Here is a 20,863-nt window from a genome sequence, read left to right on the forward strand (position 1 = left end):
GTAGAGTCCCTCTCGTAGTTATGCCTTGCTCCCAAAGGGGTGCCATACACTTCTACATTGTGCCCATTCAGTGGGAGCACCCCAAACCCTCCTACCTAATTTGACAGCTTATTGGATATTTCCCTCAAGGTTTCCTCCATCAAATTACAGTCGCATTGCTATAGTCTCTGAGGGGGTCTAATAAATTGTATTTTTTTTTCCAGATTAAGAAGAGAGTAGCAAGAAACCAAATATTATCTTTATTACTGACAGCATTGATTTCCTATAGCTGATGTAACAAATTACCACAAACTTAATGGTTTAAAGCAATACAAATTTATTGTCTTACAGTTCTAGAGATGAGAAGTCCTAAAATTTGGGTGTTTTCAAGGCTGTGATTCTTCTAAGGGCATGAGGGAAGAATCCATCTCTTTGCTTTTTCCAGCTTCTACAGGTTGCCTGCATTCCTTGGGTTCATCTTCAAGGCCAAGAACATAACATCTTCAAATCTCTTTCTGACCTCTGCTTCCATGATTTTATTTCTTTCTCTGATTTTGATGCGCTTGCCTCCAGCCCAGCTAGATAATCCAGGATAATCTCCCCAGAACCATAATTTAATCATGCCTGCAGATTGCTAATGTATTGCCAATACAACATACTCATGTAAATTCTGGAGATTATGATGTAGACATCTTAGGGGACATTATTCTGTATAGCACAACTGACAAAATTGATACTGGATATTACCTGTGGACAAAGAGCTTCCTAATGCCAAACTCTGAAACTAAATAGGTTTACATGCTTCGTAGCCCTAGATACTCTCTTTCCACCCCAGGTTCTGCTCTGGGAGAAGCAGAGGAAAACACTAAAACAGTTCTCTGTTGTCGGAATAGGGGATCTGGGTTAACCATAGTGTCTAAGTTACTAGATAGTGGGTCGGTGCCTGTGTACAGTGATTACAGCATCGGCCACATGCACCGAGGTTGGCGGGTTTGAGTCTGGCCCGGGCCAGGTAAACAACAATGGCAACTGCAACAGAAAAATAGTCGGGCGTTGTGGCGTGTGCCTGTGGTCCCAGCTGCTTGGGAGGCTGAGGCAGGAGAATCGCTGGAGCCCGGGAGTTTGAGGTTACTGTGAGCTGTGACGCCATAGCACTCCACCGAGGGTGGGATGGTGAGACTGTCTCAAACAAAAAAAAAAAGAAGTTAAAAGATAGTGGCGGTGACATTCCTTAGTGTGAGGTATGATGATGAGTTCAAATACATACGGCCTCAAAAGGGGTCTCTCTGCCCAAACCTTGGTCTTCCTATTTTCACTTCCTTTTACTAATGAAACATCCTTTGACTGGAATTAAGTCACCTCCAACTCCCACACCCGGATCCCCCAGCTGCCCCAGAGCCAAAGGTCACTCACTTTACTCTCCAACATCAGTTGGGGTCAGACCCGCACCCAGATTTCTAGGTATCCTAAGTTCATGCTCTCCACTGTTCTCGCTCGACTGCCTTGTCTTATGAGAAAGCTATTTTAAAGTCGAACGAGCTTTATACTTTACAAAGTGCCTTTCAATACATTATTTCATTAGCCAGGACAGATTATTACTATATCCATTTATACAACAAGGAAACGGAAAAATCAAGGGAAGTCAAGGCTCAGTCCACCACACCCTGCTGAAGTTGAATATCACTGTGCGGCCTCGACATTAACCGCCCACCGAGTCCCTTTTGGGCGCACTCCTTGGAGAACCTTCCTGTATCTCACATTACTTGCCGATCAGGTCTGCGCCAGCCTGGACGCGACCACTGCTGCCTCCACTATAAGAGCACAAGACCTTCCCATACGCCTTGACGCGCACCCGTGACGTGATACAGTGACGTATGGTGACGGAACTTACCCGGAGCCAGGTGCCGCAGGGCAGCCACACCCTGGCGCCCCCTGCTCGGGAGAGGCAGCGGGTCGGGAGGGTGGGCAAAAGCCGCCGAGCCCGCGGGAGGAGACCTCTGGACCCTGAACTCTGGGACCCCGCCGGGCCGCGGTCGTCTGGTTGCTAAGTGACGCCAGCGCGCAGACACGCGTGCGCGGCCACGGCGGTGTGCGTGAAAGCGGACGCGCGCCGCGGTGGCGGCGGCGGCGGCGACGAGGACGGCAGCGACGGCAGCGGCGCAGGAGGCGGTGGCTACGAGGGGGCTGCGGAGCAGGCGGAGGAGGCGTCTGTGCCGGCGGCTAGGTCGCAGAGAAACATCGTTGGGGTGAGTATCCCGGGCCTCACAGAGGAGGTGGGGCCTGGCCGCATCCGCTGCGCGGGCCCGGGGCGCGGGGACGCGCGCCCCCACCGTACCCGCGCGCGCCGCTCCACGCCTCTTTGCCGCTTTTTCCGGGGGCGGGGAAGGAGAGGGGACGGGGGCTGAGCAGGGTCAGTTCCTGGGCCCGGGCGCTCTGGGAAGCTAGCTAGGGGCCTGGGAGGAATGGTGGCTCTCGAAGGTGTGTGTAGGAAGTAGTTGGCTTCGAGTGGCTCTACCAGCCTCCCAAACAGAGGAGTTCGAATCTGAAGCAGCCTGGGTTCTTCGAGCAGCCTCTCATCCTGTCTGAGACAACATTGTTTGACACCGAGAGGAGGCCGAACCGAGGACTCCGGGGTTGGGGTTCGGAACATTTGGGGGTCCTGGGGCCCTCATCTCCCTTGCCCTGGCCAGGCTCTGAGTAGGAGCTGGTTGTTATGGAGAGAGTTGTGAATCAGTGCCTGCGTGGGGCGTCAGACACACCCACGATCTAGGGAAGGCTACCTGTCAGTGTAGAAACGGGGCAGTCCACCTGTTGGCCGAGAGTTTCCAATTTCACATGTATGTGCATGTGCTTCCTTGACATTTTACCACAGCCGGTTTTGAGACCAAGAGTGATACCCATCTCAGTTGTGACTTCCTCATAGACTCAAATAGGTTGTTATGTTTCCCAGAACTGTTGGTACTTGTCATTACTAGGGCCAAGAAAGTATGGAAGCACTGTTTTTTTGTTTTTCCTAAAAGCATAGTATAGGCTTCCTATTTTCTGGGCAGAAAGTACTGATTCTTTCTGTTCGGTTTGTGGGGCTGGAAATTGTTGATGATCAGAGAAAACAGAGTGTGAAGGTGCAGCAGATCATCAGCCTAGGACTCTCTCTCTCTCTCTTTTTATTTTTTGAGACAGAGTCTCACTATGTGGCTCTGGCGTCACAGCTCACAGCAACCTCAAACTCTTGGGCTTAAGTGATTCTCTTGCCTCCCAAGTAGCTGGGACAAGAGGCGCCAACCGCAACGCCCGGCTATTTTTTGGTTGCACTTGTCATCGTTGTTTTAGCTGGCTGGAGCTGAGTTCAAACCCGCCAGCCTCGGTGCGTGTGGCCGGCGCCGTAACCAGTGTGCAATGGACGCCGAGCTAGCCTAGGGATCTCTTCGTGTGCTGGACATACTCATGGGTAGATAGATGTGTAGTGGTTGTAGTTACCATCTTTGGAAAGGACGACTATTGGAGATAGGGAAGAAATTAGTCTTTTCTGACTTTCTGCTGTTTGAGTTAATGCAGAGAACGAGTAAAAAGATTTTACTGGGATTTAATCATAATTTGTGCAAGAAAGTTGAGGAAAATACTTTAGTTTTCATTCAGCTCTAAAGTTTTGTGATTTAGTTTCATAACCAAGACTCTGTAAAGTATGTTACTTGAGGTTCTTTTGTATTTTGGAACCAGTAATAATCTTGCTCTGTAACACTTAGAATACTTAGGATTCAAGATTTCTTCCTCTTTGGACTACAATAGCTTTTAGGACAGGAATCACATCTGTGTTCTCCTCGGCCTATCTCCAGCTGTTGGAAAAGTGCTTGTCACAGAGTAGGCAAGCAATAGATAATTGTTATAGGCCACACTGTGTCAGTAGTGTATAGAAAATATTTAATTCAGTCCTTCAAGTACTTAATACATGTGTCCCCCTTGGTCTAGTATTATATTTGAGAATATGATTGTGGGGTTACATATAACATAGAAGACTTGGCTTTTTTTCCTTCAAAAGCAGCAGTCTAGATAGGAAAAGACAACATATGAATATAAAATAATTGTAAAACAAAATTAAGTAATAGGTAAACAATTGCTATGTGAGGACTGAAAGTGTGGTAGAAATGTAGAAAAGATAGGACATGTGAGCTGAGTTAGGGAACTCTTTGGAAGAGGTAAGATTTGAGGTGGTCTTTGAAAGAAGTGTAAAATTTGAATTAGATAAGAAATCATGTACTCAGAAAATATTGTGAATTTGGTTGTTGGGGGATATATTGAGCAGACTTACCTGTCTGGTGACTAGAGCAGAAAGTCTCTGGAATATTGGAGAGAGAGGGTTTAGCCCGTTGGGAAAGCACAGTGTTGGGGACTAAGGCAGGCTTACAGCAACCCACTGATAACAAGATGGAGCCTGCTTATAGGGTAAGATGGGCTTGTGTTACTTAGGCAAGAGCGTTATCCTTACTTGGAATGAGTGTCTTATAGTAGAACCAGGATCAGGTTGTTATCTATTTTTTATTTCAACTACTATTAATATTTGGAATAAATGCCTCACTAATGTGCATTCATTTTAGGTAGTTAGCAGTGCATGCCTTTCTTTTTAAAATCTACCTGATGTACTTGGGCCATTCTCTTGGTACTGAAATGATGTACCCAAAGTAGTCATCCAGCCACACTCAATGACACCATTTTGCTTTTGATTATCTCTGTGGGTTTGTTACCGTTGATCCTGTAAATAATACAAGTAATGTTAGTTGGGAAAGGAGCCTTTCTGATGAAGAATACTTAAAAATATTGACAAAAAGATTGGAGAATAAACACGTTGTTGAATATTGAACCCTTGGTCTTTTGTTACGTGAAAATTCTTTTGAGTGGCAAGTAAACTTGAAGTTAGATTGCTAACCAAGATGCGTAAAGTTACAACAGCAAATGTTGCATTATTTCACAACTCAACAATTATTTATTGGGTGCTGGCTATAGCTAGCTGTTCTTTCTGTTGAGTTCTGGGGAGACAAAGATGAATTCAAGACAGAGTAAGTTCTCTAAGTATTCATCAGAGGAGATAACCAGTGATCATTTTATGTTGCGATAAATTAATCACTTTGGGGATGAATAAAGTACTAGAGAATAGATCACTTTGGCTGAGGTCTCCTCTGGTGGGTTCGGGGGCTTTTTTCCACTCTCCCCAACCCGTAGCCTCTCCGGAGCAGGGGGTGCCAGGGTGTGCTTGCCCTGGGGCACTTGGCTGCAATTTGGAAAAAATTGATAGGGAAAACTTTGAAGAGAAGAGATGGAACATTAAGTTAACCCTGAGTTAACTTAAATTTTAGAATTTTGCCACATGTAAAGGGGTAGAGAGGGCTGGCGTAAGGAAAATTGCTGAAGAATAAAATTGAATGATATTTTTGAAAATACTATATCTTGGATTGTTTCTTATAGGCTTGTTGCGTGGCAGAAGTGATGAGACAGGAAAGGTATTTTTGGAGCCAAATTATGAGGGGGTCTTTTACTCCCTTCTAAAAAGTCTAGATTCTTCCCATCCCATTGAACTGGCAGCGGAGAGCCATACAAGCTAGAATAATCAGATCATACAAATCACCTTAGAGAGGAGAGGCAGGAGGACCACTTACACTGCAGGTAAGAGAGGTGTTGCTAGCTGAAGGAGGACAGTGGGAGTGGGTAGATTGTAGAGACATTTATAGATGTGAAAATCTAAATTTTATGGCCAGCTAGAGGTGAGGGAGAGTGAGAAGTCCAAGGGGACGTGTCTAGCTTGAGCAACTAACTGTGTGATTATGAGGACATTAAATTAGAAAATATAGGAAGAGGAACAGGTTTTCAGAGGAAAGAAGAAGTAATGTCATGTTAATTCTAAGGCCCCTGTGAGGAGTTTAAATAGATGCATTAGGTAATTGGAAATTCTGCTTCACAGTTTATGAGATGGTTAGGAACAATGGTAATGTAGATAACAGCTAAAACCATGGGAGTAGCAACCTTCTGGAAGGCATGTTAGTATAGTAGCTAACTTCAGGGACTTTGGAGTTAGGAATATTCCAGGTCAAATCTGTTATCCCATGTATTGGTTGGGTGACCTTGGGGAAGTCATTTAACATCTCTAACCCTAGGCTTCTTATCTGAATTTAAGAATTGTGGAGATTAAGAAAGGTAGTATGTGCACAGTCATTAGCATAATGTCTAGCTAATAAATATTTAGTAAATTGCAGATATTGGTATTATTATTATTAGTAGTAATAGATGTAGTGGTTGTAGAGGGTCTAACTATCCAGAAAATGGAGAATGAGAACTGGATAGGAAAGTGAAGGGAACTTTTGGAAATCAACACCTAAATTAGTGTTCGAACTTAGTTTAGTTCTTGTCTGAGTCCCATTGTGCTCCTATAGCAGAGTACCAGAAACTAGGTAATTTTTTTGAGACAGAGTCTCACTCTGTCACCTCAGGATAGAGTGCCATGGCATCAGCCTATCTCACAGCAACCTCAAACTCCTGGGCTCAAGTAATCCTCCTGTCTCAGCTTCCTGAGTAGCTGGGACTACAGGTGCATACCACTACTACGCCCAGCTAATTTTTCCATTCTTAGTGGAGATGAGGTCTCACTTTGTTTAGGCTGATCTCAAACTCCTGAGCTCAAGGGATCTTCTCACCTCAGCTTCCCAGAGTGCTAGGGTTACAAGCATGAGCCATCATGCCTGGCTGAGACTGGGTATAAAAAACAGAAATTTCTTTCCTAGGGCGGTGCTCATAGCTCAGTGGGTAGGGTGCTGGCCACATACACCGAGGCTGGTGGGTTCGAACCCGGCCCGGGCTAGCTAAAAAAACAAGGACAACTGCAACAACAACAACAACAAAGAAATAGCCGGACCTTATGGTGTGCGCCTGTAGTTCCAGCTACTTGGGAGGCTGAGGCAAGAGAATCTCTTAAGCCTAAGAGTTTGAGGTTGCTGTGAGCTGTGACACTATGGCACTCTCAGGGTGACAGCTTGAGACTCTGTCTCAAAAAAAAAAAAAAAAGAAATTTCTTTCTTTCAATTTTAGAGGCTAGGAAGTCCAAAATCAAGGTCCCAGAATCTGGTGAGGGCCTACTTGCTACGTCATAACATGGCAGAAGGCACCCCATGGTCGAGAGAGAGGGAAGGGGGCCAAACTCATCTTTGGAACTCATTCCTGAGATAACAAACATCATTCCTGCTATCGTCCCACCCCCATAGTTTTTTATTTAGTAGGTCTGAACTGGGACTTGGAGAAGTTGCATTTGAACAAGTTGCCACATATACTTATGCTGCTAGTTCCTGGACCACACTTTGAGAACTATTGACTTACAGGTTAGGTGAAAAAAGAGGAGGCAGCGTAGACACTAATAAAGAGGTTGAGGTTTATTGAGAACCACGAGAGAATTTAGAGAAAAATAGAAATTTAATAGCCTCCAGACTCTCCAGACAAGTCCACCAGTCTGATTTCCAATCCCATAGATCTCATTTCATTCTTATTTTTGTCTTCTCCAGAATCCTGTATAATGCCTAGTTCATAGCAATAACATTTGAAGCTGATTAATACTGTCCTTGTGTCTGATTGCATGTACTTTGCACACAGATTTCATTCATCCTCTTATATCTTTGATGAGTCACGAGGAGGATGCTGTTACTAATTTTACACACACAAAAAATAACTGGAGAAAATTTCTTTCAAATAGCTGATGTGTAGCTATGTGTATTTCACTTTGTGGTAGGTGCCCTCCTTTCTCCCTTAAAAAAAAAAAAATCACAATTCAGGGAGACTTCTGACTTGGGTCTTTCCCTTTGCCAGAAGCTCTGTTACTTTTTATTCCTTCTGTATTCCTTTCTATCTAATAAATCCTATCTTAATACTGAAAAAAAAAATCACAATCCAGTTTACAAAGAAGTTGTTAATAATATATTCCAAGAGTTCAATCTGTGTCCTATATTAAGCATCTTGGAGTTTTATATGGGAGGCAAATCATATACTCCTAGTTCCTTATTTCCAGTAAGGTTGATAACATGGACAAAACCCCAAAGGAAAGAAACAGGAAGAACTATAATCACAGCAACACAAATGGGGAGGAATCTGAATCTCCCCATTATCTGGGCATCCACAGAGATTGGTAGATTCCAGATAAATGTCTGGTGGCTGGTGGCTTGAGAGTTACTATTAAAAATAGGTGTAATTGGGCGGCACCTGTAGCTCAGTGGGTAGGGCACTGGCCACATACACCAAGGGTTTGAACCCAGCCCAGGCCAGCTGAAACAATAGTGACAACTGCAACAAAAAAATAGCTGGGTGTTGTGGCGAGTGCCTGTAGTCCCAGCTACTTGGGGGGAGGCTGAGGCAAGAGAATTGCTTAAGCCCAAGAGTTTGAGGTTGCTGTGAGTTGTGATGCCATGGCACTCTACCCAGGGCAACAGCTTGAGACTCTGTCTCAAAAAAAAAAAAAAAAAAAAAAAAGTGAGACAATTTTTTGATCTTTTTTTTAAATTATCTTTTATTTTTATTTATAAATATTAGTTGTCTATTTTTTGAGACTTTGAAAAAAAAATAAGAAGTTAACTGATGACTCCATATTGAACCTCAGAGTCAAAGCCTTCTATGATAGACATACTTTTATCTGACAATGTGAATGTTACTTTTTTGCATTATTATTATTGCTCAGTAAAGAATAAAAATTAAAAAAGAGCCAAAAAAGGCATAATTAATTCTACATACTCACCATACTATGCCATAATTCTGTATTGAATTGATATTAATATTGAAATACACTGATTAAAAACAAATTAAGACAAAGGCAAACTTCACTTACTATAATGTAGTTTTACTGTATTACCCCAATGTGTATATAATGTATGCACTAATATATACAGCAATAAAGTCTCACGGAATTAGGCAGTCTCACAGCATTAAGCAGACATAATTTATGTAAATGGGTATAGGATACCAAGCTTGTGGGCTACGAGTCCCAGCAAACCATATTACAACACTGTATGTGCAGTAACACTCCATTATTTAACCCCATATCAATAAAGACACAATAGCAATGCAGTGTAGTATATGTGGGGTATGACCAGTTAGAACTCCACTTATAGTCTGATAAATAATAGCTGTAACAGTGTAATAAAAATGTCCCACAAAAAGCACAGGGCGTATAATGGCAGCAGTAGAAAGTTCATATACAATTGTGACTAGCCAGGAAAGCAGTAGAGGTCCTAAATAAGGACGTGGGAGCCCTGGGAGTGCAGCAGAGGTTTACTGAGGGCATGGCCACCAAGGTTAAACTCTGATTTTGGGAGGGGTTGGGTTGCGTGCCTGTGGCTTCGGAATGCCAGATCATGGGAGTTTACTCTATTTCTGTTTGCCAGTATTTCTTGGGTCTTACATGTCACATATACTGAGGACTTTTAGCAAATAGCACAGATGTTAGTCCTCCTCTCTCACAGGAAATTATCATACAAAGGAGTTCCACTGTATAGCGGAATCCGACAGTAGTTGTGTACAGTTATAAATACATTTATAAAGGGATTTCAGGAGTTAAACTGGAGCTTCATGACTGACAGGTTAACTACTCAGCATGCTTCCTAGGTGCTTATTCTCTCTCATTTATCTCTCAACTAATTTCAGTAAGCATTTACTACATGCCAGAAGTTGTGTGAAGTGCTGGACCTGGAGAAATGATAATTGCTTTGGGCACCTGAGAGTGTGAGTGTGCACACACGAATACTATCAGGAGGAATATGCCTAACTTTTATCATCTTAAGATTGTGTTGATAGGAACAAACATTGAGGACTTGAAGTTAAATTCATTAAGCCTGATGTATGCAAGGGGCCATGAAGAATATAGAGTTATACAGATTTTTTTTGATAGAGGAGAATGGTAAGTGCTATATAAATATTGATTGTAGACTAGATATTCATGTTTCTTGAGTGACTAAGTATTAAGTATTTTTTTTTTTTTTTTTTTTTTTTGAGACAGAGTCTTAAGCTGTTGTCCTGGGTAGAGTGCCATGGTGTCATAGCTCGCGGCAAGCTCATGGCAACCTCCAACTCTTGGGCTCAAGCGATCCTCTTGTCTCAATTTTTCTATTTTTAGTAGAGATGGGGGTCTCATTTTTTGTTCAGGCTGGTCTTGAACTCCTCAGTTCAAGCAATCCATCTGCCTCGGCCTCCCAGAGTGCTACGATTACAGGTATGGGCCACTGTGCGGCCCTAAGTGTTCAGTTTTGATGTCAGCTCATAAGCTATTCTAATGTTTCAGAGATGATAACAAAGCATAAGTCCACACTAACCTACACTGCCTTTTGCATCTGAATAGGAGATACAAAATATTATGGCAGTCTGTGTACTTGTTTTCTTGATTTGGGAAGTGTATTCATAATACATATAAACAAAAAGACCGGTAACAACTAGCTGCTTTTACCTAGTGACTGCATTATGCAAGGCCCTTTCTACATATTGTTTAATCCTTATAATAGCGTAATAACAATCTTACAAATTAATTGGACATTGTCTTTATTTTATTAATAAGGCAACTGAGTTCCGGAATGGAGAGACCAATTTGAGATGAGACTGGGCTCAGATCAAGGCTTGCTCCTGAGCTGATGCTTTTTCTATTTCATGTCAACTCCTGGTATCAACATGGGGCTCTAGTATGTGAATGTCCTGATGAAAAAATACTTGTCCTGCTAATTTAGGAAATATTGATGGAGGAATTTAAAATTTCAGTAACTGTCTAAATGTTTGAAGACAATTTGATAAGTTTAGTTAGAAATGGAAGAGGAAAGGAGCTGGACAATTAAAGGCACCAAAGCTGATTCTTCTATGAAGACATGCTGTATTTGACCTAATTTTTTTTACATGATTGACAGGAGATCTTACATAAACATTCAGATTTCCCACTTCTTTATGTATAGGTGCAAAATCTTCTAGAGAAGGAGCTGTATTTTTTTCAGGCAAATGACATTTATACTAAATATTCAGAACTTAAAAACAAATCCTTAAAATCTCACCTCTCCCCATGAAGTTATATAAAAGTCCTTTGGGTACTTTATGAACTTTTATCCTTGAGTAAGGGTGTAAGTGGATCCATTTTATTTTAAATCCTATTCTTTAGAGGACATATATGGGACTTGAATGGCTTAATCAGGAAACTTTTTCAGGACATATTACATTTAGGTTTATACTATTTGTTTTGACAGTTCATGTCTTTAGATGTTAACCAAATCTTCATTCTCTCTACCCCAACAAATATCAATTACCTGCATTTTCTTTTTTCTAGCTTTTCATTTTAACCTAATTTCAGATAAACAGAGAAGTTGCAATAATAATACAAAGACTCTTCATGTAACCTTCACCACATTCCTCAAATGTTAACATTTTACATTTGTTCTATCCTTTTTCCACTTTCTTTTTTAACTTTTGAACTGTTGAAGAGTAAGTTGCAGATACTATATCCAATCCTTCAGTGTGCATTTCCTAAAAACAAAGATATTCTTTTACTAACCACCTTATAATCATTAAATACTATTACTATGTCTAATCTACAGGCCTTTTCATAGTTCATCAATTGTCCCATGTGGCTTATCTATGAATACTCTTTATAGCAACAAAAGAATAAAAATCCAAAATGCAGAAACAAAACAAAAAACTGACCATGAGGTACATTGCTCATGACCATGAGGTACATTAAAGGAGGGCCTTTAATGTGGAATAATCCTTCAATCTGTATCATTATCACAGTGACATTTTTGAAGAATATAGGCCAGTTTTTATTTTTTTATTAGGATGTCTCTTATTTGAAGTTTATCTGGTCACAGTTAGATCCACATTATGCATTTTTGGCAGGAATAGTATAGATCTGATGTGTTTTCTCAGTGGTTCAGGTAAAAAGGCCAATGATGTTAATTTATCTCATAATTGGTGATGTTAACTGATGTTAAATTAGTTAAATGGGTTCTTCCTGGTTTCTCCACTATAAAGTTACTATTTTTCCTTTGTAAGTAGTAAGTATCTTATGGGGTGATACTTTGAGACTATGTAAATATCTTGTTACTCCTCAAATTTTCACTCACTAGTTTTAAGATCCATTTATGATTCTTTCTTGAATCAATTAGTGCCATGATTGTTGCTAAATGAAAATTGTCTAATTCCCTCATTCGATTTACATTTATTAGTTGGCTTTCTTCTCACTAATGGTTAATTAATATCTCTATGCTCTCATGAATTCTATGTTATTCAGTGGTTTATGATTCTTTGCTATCATTTCTTAAAAACTCAAATTGCCTCAGATTTGACCAGTGGGAACCCTTTTAGTTTGGCTCTGTGTCTTTCTGACATGTCTTCATTATTCTTTGATACTTCCTTATTTTCTGGGATAACAAGATAGTTCAGGTTTATCTCATGTTTATTAACATTTAATAACTTATTAAATATGAATTATTTTATAAACATAATTAGATATAATATTATAAAATATTTAATAGTATTTTCCCTGCTCCTGCCCTGGAACCAGCTATTTCTCCAAAGAATACTTGATAGAAAATTGTATTTAGAAACAAGTTCACAATGTTTGGTGTGCTCACAGCTACTGGGGTATCATTGCTTCTAGGCCCTTAACAAATAGATGACCCAGGGGTGTGTGTGTGTGTACCACACACTTCTGTATTTTTGTGTATCTATATTAAAAACCAGGCCAGGCATGGTGGCTCAGGCCTATAATCCTAACACTCTGGGAGGCCAAGGTGGGTGGATTGCCCAAACTCAGGAGTTCAAGAACAGCCTGAGCAAGAGTAGGACCCATCTCTACTAAAAATAGAAAAACTAGCTGGGCATTGTGGTGGGCATCTGTAGTCCCAGCAACTTGCGAGGTGGAGGCAAGAGAATTGCTCAAGCCCAAGAGTTTGAGGTTGCTTGAGCTACATTGCCAAGGCACTCTGCTCAATAGTGAGACTCTATTTAAAAGCAAAGTAAAACATAATGTACACAGCTATGATTTAATAAAAAAATAAAAAAAAGCAAAACAAAACCATGTTTATAGTGACAAGTTAAGTTTAATCCTATGCTACAAGGTTTATTCCGTCACTTCCCCTTTTCATGTTTGTAACTCCAGATTCTCTATGAGAATCTGGCTGCCTTTATTGACAATATATTTACTGTATTTTGCCATGTGTAATGCACATGTTTTTTGCCCAGTTTTTTGAGGGAAAACTAAGGGTGTGCATTATATACATGGGTGGTGTGGCTTGTGAGTTGGGGAGGCCAGTGGGCCTCCCAGGGCTGCTGTGTCCTCTCATCTGGGCCCACCAGGCCCTTAGGATTCTAGTCCAGTAAGATCTGGCATTTGGCAGGAGTGGGTTGGAGCAGCCTCCACTGAGGGCCTGGACCAGGTGAGTTAGGCTGCAGCTGTGCTGGTGTAGGGCCAAGGCTGGGACTGGAATCCCTGCTCAGACCCCACGGACCCTACTGGCTGCCTATGGGCTGAGTGAGTTCAGAAAATCCCATCCCACCAGCCACTCATGTGGCCATCTTGGCTATGGCTCCCAACATGGTGGGGAGGGAAGGGCTCCCAGGAGAGAGGGAAGGGGCAACCTTCACTGAGCAGGGGCTACAAGAGGGCCCTGTGATCTGCACATTTACCAGGGGAGCGTTATCCCTCCCCAGATATGTCTCTATTACTGAGAGCTAGCCACTTTCTCCAGAGGTATTTTTCTAAAAATCTGAGCTAGAAATGTAGGTCTACATTGTACATTGGTGCACATAATACACTGGAGCACCTTATGCACAGCACAATACGGTACTTACTTGCATACTCCTAATGTTCTGGGAAAGCAAGTTCAAAATTGCTAACCTGGCCAGGCATTGTGGCTTGCGCGTAAACCTAACACCCTGGGAGGCTGAGATAGGAGGCTTACTGGAGCTCAGGAGTTTGAGGGTGCAGTGAGCTATGCTGATGCTATTGCACTCTAGCCAGGGTGACATAGTGACACTCAGTCTCAAAAAAAAAAAAAAGAAAGAAAGAAAAAAATTGCTAATCCATACCTCTTTGAAAATGAAAAGAAATCCACTAACTAGAACAATTTTTAAAATTGTTAGCTTAAGGGCCTAAAATCCAAATAATGGTGTTCAGAATTAGATGAGTCCGTTATCAACCACCACCCGCCTCAGCTTTCTTCAGTGTGGTTATGTTATTTATTTGAAATACAATTTGGTTCATTTGATTCTGTTTGTGCTTCCTATTAGACCCCACTCCCTCCCTTTTTGTTGATTTTATTTATCATCCTTTCTTGAATTTGTGAAAAGTTAAGTTTCCAGAGTCAAAGGGTACTGTCAGAAAAGTGTCAGTTTCATTTCTTCTGCCCTTTTCACCCTGTTCCTAACTCCCCCAATTGATAATCTATTTATCAATTAATAAACTATGACTTTCTTGCATATGCCTCAGAAACACACTTTAGTATAGGTAGATGGAGTACAATTGCTGAATATGCAAATCTTTAGCTTTAGTAAAGAATAGCAAATTGTTTCCTAAAGGGGCTAAACCAGTTAAACATTTCTATTTATTTTTGAGCCTTTATATTAACAGCATGAGCATACCTGCTAATGCTCATGCTGAAGTTTCAAGTACAACCAGTCCCAGAGATGAAAGACAGACTAGTGAAGAAATACTTTGTAACACTTCCTCTAACATCAACTCATTACCTTTTTTTAAAATCACTTTGAAGGAAGCTACATATGAACAGGGCACAAAATTTAAAAATAGAAAAAATCACACAGTGGAGATTTTCTCTCTCTCATCTTTACAGACATCTAGTTGCACCTCGTGGAAGCAGCCACTGTTACCAGTTGTTCAACAAGTATTTGTTGAATGCCTCGTAAATGCCAAACACTGTTGCAGTGTTTTGGGGATGCAGGGGGAAACAGTATAAGCCAAGATATGCTTTAATGGTGCTTCCATTATAATGAGGGAGATTAAAAGTAATGAAGTTTCTTGTATATCTGTTCAAAAATATCTGTGAATATACTGCATGTTTTAATGTTTATTCTTTTTTTTTTGAGACAGCGTCTCACTTTGTTGCCCTTGGTAAATGCCATGGCATCATAGCTCACAGCAACCTCAAACTCTTAGGCTCAAGTCATTCTCTGGCCTCAGCCTCCCAAGTAGCTGGGACTACACGTGCCCACCACAATACCCGACTATATTTAGAAACGGAGTCTCGCTCTTGCTCAGGCTGTTCTCGAACATGTGAGCTCAGGCTCCCAGAGTGCTAGGATTACAGGCATGAGCCACTATCCCTGGCCTATAAGAATTTAATTTTAGTAGTTTAATTCAACACCCCTACTTTGGCTTATCAGGACTTCATTTCATCAGCACCATCATTACTAGGCATTTTCCGGCCTGCATCAAAAGCACCACTCTGAAGCCATCTTTGCAGTTATGTAATTGAAGGGTTGGTGACGTTCTCTCCAATACTTAATTTGTTGTTTTGAAGTAGTAATAATTTTTTGTACATTTGCACTGTTTTCATGATTTCTTTGCTGTCTTTATTGTTCTGTCACCCCTTGATTAAAAGTTTAATTACCTAAACATTAAAATATGTACAAGTTACTAACTACTGAAGTAATTGTGTACCATTTATTTCATTGGTAATTAATTTCTTTTGATGTGGAGAATTCACCCAGTGACAGTTTGTTAAGGAAGGGTTAATTCTCCCCAGGTGTGATAACTGTTCTATTACCTCTCTAGCTCTGTGTTGTCAGTCTTTCTCTAGGACTTTCAATTATTTCTTCACTGCCTTCACTTACTTATCAGAGATTGAGGAAATTCTAAAGTCACTCACACTTTCTGTTTCAGGCTCGATTACAGCAGGAAGCATATAGTCATTAGGTGGATTGGTGAGTAGCTCACAGTATTTCTAACTTCTTGCACATACAGGGTTGAATTCACATAAGTTGAATTAGAGTATGGTGTGACTATTTATGATAAGAATTGACCTAGTTCAGGTGAGACTGGGGGAGGAGATGCTTGGGCAGCTTCTCTTTCATTCATGCCAACATGAGTTGGCCTTGTGCTAGGTTATAGTAGACTGTGGGTACAAAGGAGAAGATGGTTCCTGAAGGTAGATGTTTGTGATTTGAAATGGTAAGAGCTGTGATAGAAATATATCCAGAAAACTATTAGCTTAGAATTTATATGTCAGGGGTAATTAGCTGTCTGTCTAATACTTCTGCAGAGATAGCTGATAAGCTCCAGTGTTCAGAGAATGCTTTTTTGTGAACCTCACTAGACCTAAAGATTAAAGCTTTACCTATGCAGAGGGTGAAATGAATATGTATTTTGGCAGAAAGATGGCAAAGTATGTAAAAGTAAGTAACTGTAAGTGGTTTGATATTTGTAGGATCAGAAAGTGAGAAGCAAGGCATCTTCAGAGAGGAAGATGTAAGGAAGGACCACATATGCCCTGTTATTGAACTTGTATACCAACCTAATGATATAATCACCGAAAACTACCACTTGTTATACACTATATGCCGGTACTTATATTAGAAAAGTGCTTTATAGGCATTCTCTCATTTAATCCTTGGGGATATTCACAATTTAAAATTTGTAGGTGTGGGCGGTGCCTGTGGCTCAGTCGGTAGGGCACCGGCCCCATATACCGAGGGTGGCGGGTTCAAACCCTGCCCCGGCCAAACTGCAGCCAAAAAATGGCCGGGCGTTGTGGCGGGCGCCTGTAGTCCCAGCTGCTCGGGAGGCTGAGGCAAGAGAATCGCTTAAGCCCAGGAGTTGGAGGTTGCTGTGAGCCGTGTGAGGCCACAGCACTCTACGGAGGGCCATAAAGTGAGACTCTGTCTCTACAAATAAAAAAAATTTGTAGGTGCACAGAAGTTGAATAACTTGTTCAAGGCCATGAGTGTAGGGAGTGGGTTCTAACGTACAGGGGTTCATCTCTAGAGCCTTTTATTTGGAGAAGCATTAAAGAAACATTAAGCAGGAGAATAGCATGATTATTATATCTTCATTTTGGATAGATTATTCTGCAGGCAAAGTAAAGATGGGTTTGAGAGGGGCAGAGTGGGAGCAGGGAGATAGTTGAGAAGCTGTTGGAGGAGTCTAGGTGGAAGAGGATTGAAACTTGAATAAGAATAGAATTTATTAGGTAGAGGCATAAGAGTCATGAATTGGAAGCATTATTAGGAGATGAAAACAGGTCTTGATTAAGATATGTGATGGTCAGGGAGAGAAGAGAGACAGGGTGTTAGCTTAGATTGCTATGTAGTGTTACTACATATGAAGGTAAAGAACACAAATATGCATTAACAGAAGATGGGTTTGGTGTTGGGTAGTTGATTTCAGGAGCCATTGGAATGTGCAGGAGAATTACATTGTAAGCTTGTGAATCTGTATATATGAATCTGAAAATTGGAAGAAAGATCCAGGTTGGAGATAAAGGTTTGGAAGTCCACGTGGTAGCAGTTGAAACCAAGAACATAGACAAATAAACTCACCTGAAAATCATAACCCTGGGAAACATGACTCATCCGTTGACAGTAGTGAAAGAAGAGATACTGAGGTAAAAGAAGAACCAGGAGAGGGGAGTGTCACAGAGGCCAAGAGAGTAGAGAGTTTCAAGAAGGCCATGTTCAATAGTGGTGTATGCTTCAGAGAGGTCCAAGAAAGTAAGGACTGAAAAGTGACTCTTATATTCAGTTAAGAAGTCACTGATAGGCTCAGTGCCTGTGGCTCAAGCGGCTAAGGCGCCAGCCACATACACCTGAGCTGGTGGGTTCGAATCCAGCCCAGGCCTGCCAAACAACAGTGACGACTGCAACAACAACAACAACAACAAAATAGCTGGGTATGGTGGCAGGCGCCTGTAGTCACAACAACAACAACAACAACAACAACAACAAAATAGCTGGGTATGGTGGCAGGCGCCTGTAGTCACAACAACAACAAAATAGCTGGGTATGGTGGCAGGCGCCTGTAGTCACAACAACAACAACAACAACAACAACATAGCTGGGTATGGTGGCAGGCGCCTGTAGTCCCAGCTACTTGGGAGGTGGAGGCAGGAGAATCGCTTGAGCCCAGGAGTTGGAGCTATGATGCCACAGCACTCTACCCAGGGCGACAGCTTGAGGCTCTGTCTCAAAAAAAAAAAAAAAAAGAAAGAAAAAGAAGTCTTCGATAACCCTCGGTAGGAGCAATTTCAGTGAAGCAGTGGTCTGATTATGAGACTTCATTGTATTCATAAATGAAAGTTGGAAAGAGGAGGCTGACTTTTATGAAAACTTTGAATAAAAACTGCTTAAAGGATTAAAAAAATATTTGTGGAGCACAACATTCTATAGTTGGCTCTAAACTCTGCATGCTCTTAACCTTGGGAAAGCTGATTTAGGCTCAATCCAACCACTTGAATGCCCTTGAAATTTTTGGGGACTTGAATGCCCTTGAAACTTTTGGGGAGTATAGAATAAAATCATAAGAATTGAGGTCAGGTGCCTCTTCTGTAGCCTTCTATTCTAGGATGGAGTATCATTTGTTGTCAATGCAATATACATGTCATAAAATAATCACCTAAGTACCTCATTCTAAATTATATTTAGGCAAAAAAAAAAAAAAAAGGAAGGAAGGAGGGAAGAAGGAAGGGTGTTGTGGGTACAAAAACACAGTATTTGGGTAATTTCCCTCCTTTTAGTGAATTAATAACTTAGTAGTAACACTGCCAGATTGTCTAGACTAAATAATTTATTTTCTTATCATAAAGTGGATACCCATTATGTATGTGGTCTTCGAAGGCTACTGTAAAATAAATCAAGTACATATGCCTGGTGACAGGCCCTCCATCACTTGTTACTGTCCCTGGGCGCATGGACAAATAGCTACCTGTAAGATTGTGTGTGGATTTTAAAGTTTCTCATAGGGTAAGTGCTAAGTATTTTTATTAATTTAGAAAGTACTTTGGCATGTGGCCTTTAAAAATTACATTACTATATTATCATAAATCTTGATTAAGGCAAAAAAACATATTTATTATGGCTAACTTCACAGCTGGGGTGAAATATTTTATAGCACGTATAATGAGCCACTAGATGATGATGATTCTCTGTACGCATCTGAAAAATGAGAGTTGGGAAATGAATTAGAAGCTTTAAAGGTCTATTTAATTGTGAAAATTAATTTCAAGGAGTGGTGTCATGTGCCCAGTGAATACTTAATAATTGAGGAGAAGGAGGAAAGGGAAATTATGAGGCTTTCAAACCCAAGTCCATTTTGGAAAAAGATTAGAATAAAAATATAGTGCCAGAGTGACTATCAAAAACATGCTTTAAATCATAATGTAAAAAGAAACAGAATTAGCGAATACTAGGCATTTTAAGATTAAATATTCTCCCAAATTGGAATCTGTGTACTTCAGATATGATAGGAAAGCAGAGGTTCTTATTGCACATGAAACTTCTCCTCAGAGGGCATTATGAAAATTTAGGGGAGCATTTTTGTCTTGTAGCTGAGTTTTTTTTTTGAGATACATATTATTTCATTATGAATTATTTATTTTATCTTTTAAAATTCTAGTTGTTTTACAAACAGGGTCTAACTGTGTTGCTCAGGCTGGTGTCAAGTGATCCTCCCACCTCAGCCTCTGGAGTAGCTGAGAGTCCAGGCACATGACACTGTGACTAATTTGCTAGTGTAATTTTAAAAGTATTTAGTAGGTTATATATCTCTGAATTTTATTTCAGAACAATAGCAGGGGTCTAACAAAATTTTTTTTATAAAAAGTGGGCGTTGGGTCAGATAGTGTTGATGGCCATTAGTTTTCTACTGACATGTAACAGAATATCACAGATTTACAGCTTAAAACAACATGAATTCATTATTTCTCAGTTTGTGTAGGTCAGAAGTTCAGGCACAGCACAGCTGGCTTCTCTGCCTGGTCTTAGGCTGAATTTCAAGTGTTGGCAAGGCTCTGATATATCTGAGGCTAAGGATCCTCCATCAAACTCACTGGCCGTTGGCAGAGTTTGGTTACTTGCGATCATACCTTTGAGGTCCCCCATATTCTCAGCTGAGGTCACTCATCTTCTTGAGGCTACCCCTAGGGCTTAGCCAGTGAGCCTCTCACAACATGGCGGCTTGCTTCTTCAAGGCCAGCAGGAGAATTTCTCTCCCTATTAGTTGAGAGAGTCTTACGTGAAGTAACTAGAGTGTCCCTATCCCGTTACATTTCCAAATCCTGCCCACACTCAAGGGGAGGGGATTACATAGGCACTTACAATAGGGAGCAGGAATCTTGGGGGCTGTCTTAATTTCTGCCTACCATAACCACACATCTTTATACCCATAACTCTTAGCTGTTAGTAGAGTTCAGTTTAAAAAAGGATCACAATAACTACTTTAAGCATTCCACAGGTATTGAATAACCATTGTATGCCAGGTACTTCTGTAGGCGTGAGGTGAATAGGGTAGAGTCCTTGCTCCTGTAGAGGTTATTTTCTAGGGATAAATGTGGTGAAGAACATTTAATACTGGAGTAGAGGATTCAATGTGGGATGGGCGTGGATGTTCTTTTAGGTAGGGTGGTCAGAGATTGGAGACCTAAACAGTGAGTAACCAATAGTGTGGAGCTTTGGGAACAAAACATTCCAGTAGAGGCGTGGTACTTATAAGGACCATGAGTCAGGAAAAAGCTTTGACTGTGTTTAAGGAATGGTAAGGCTAGTGTGGCTGCAGCAGAATGTGCGAGGAGAAGAGGAATAGAAGACGAGTTCAGGGTGGTAGTTGTGTGAGAGTACAGCCCTGTAGGCCTAGATAAAGACTGATTTTATTTATTTATTTATTTATTTG

At 41.0% G+C, this 20,863-nt stretch overlaps 2 protein-coding genes across 3 annotated transcripts in view; one reads left to right on the top strand and one right to left on the bottom strand.

The window, feature by feature from the left end:
• Window positions 1-265: 265 nt before the first annotated feature.
• On the bottom strand, window positions 266-2,841 carry LOC128594665 (uncharacterized). Its single transcript, XM_053603592.1, has 3 exons — window positions 2,760-2,841; window positions 1,871-2,344; window positions 266-1,158 (listed from the first exon to the last, which is right to left on the bottom strand). Exons 1-3 carry the CDS (start codon window positions 2,839-2,841, stop codon window positions 896-898), a joined length of 819 nt encoding a protein of 272 aa, XP_053459567.1. The 3' UTR covers window positions 266-895.
• Window positions 2,110-20,863, top strand: part of BTBD9 (BTB domain containing 9) — a 478,407-nt gene continuing 459,653 nt past the window's right edge. For both annotated transcript variants that reach the window (XM_053603528.1, XM_053603529.1), the window contains exon 1: window positions 2,110-2,225. The gene's annotated coding sequence lies outside the window, so the exon portion shown is untranslated. The remainder of the gene's footprint in view (window positions 2,226-20,863) is intronic.

Source organism: Nycticebus coucang, chromosome 9 (assembly GCF_027406575.1).
Source record: "Nycticebus coucang isolate mNycCou1 chromosome 9, mNycCou1.pri, whole genome shotgun sequence".
Classification (NCBI taxonomy): Eukaryota; Metazoa; Chordata; class Mammalia; order Primates; family Lorisidae; genus Nycticebus; species Nycticebus coucang.

What these genes read in the sequence shown, in the direction of transcription:
- LOC128594665 (XM_053603592.1), bottom strand. Translation starts at nt 2,841, where the DNA reads ATGTCAAGGAAGCACATGCACATACATGTGAAATTGGAAACTCTCGGC. An exon ending in CCCCGTTTCTACACTGACAG is followed by an intron (nt 2,345 to 2,759) that starts GTAGCCTTCCCT and finishes CCCCGGAAAAAG; the next exon opens with CGGCAAAGAGGCGTGGAGCG. An exon ending in CCTGCGGCACCTGGCTCCGG is followed by an intron (nt 1,159 to 1,870) that starts GTAAGTTCCGTC and finishes TGTTTGAGACAG; the next exon opens with TCTCACCATCCCACCCTCGG.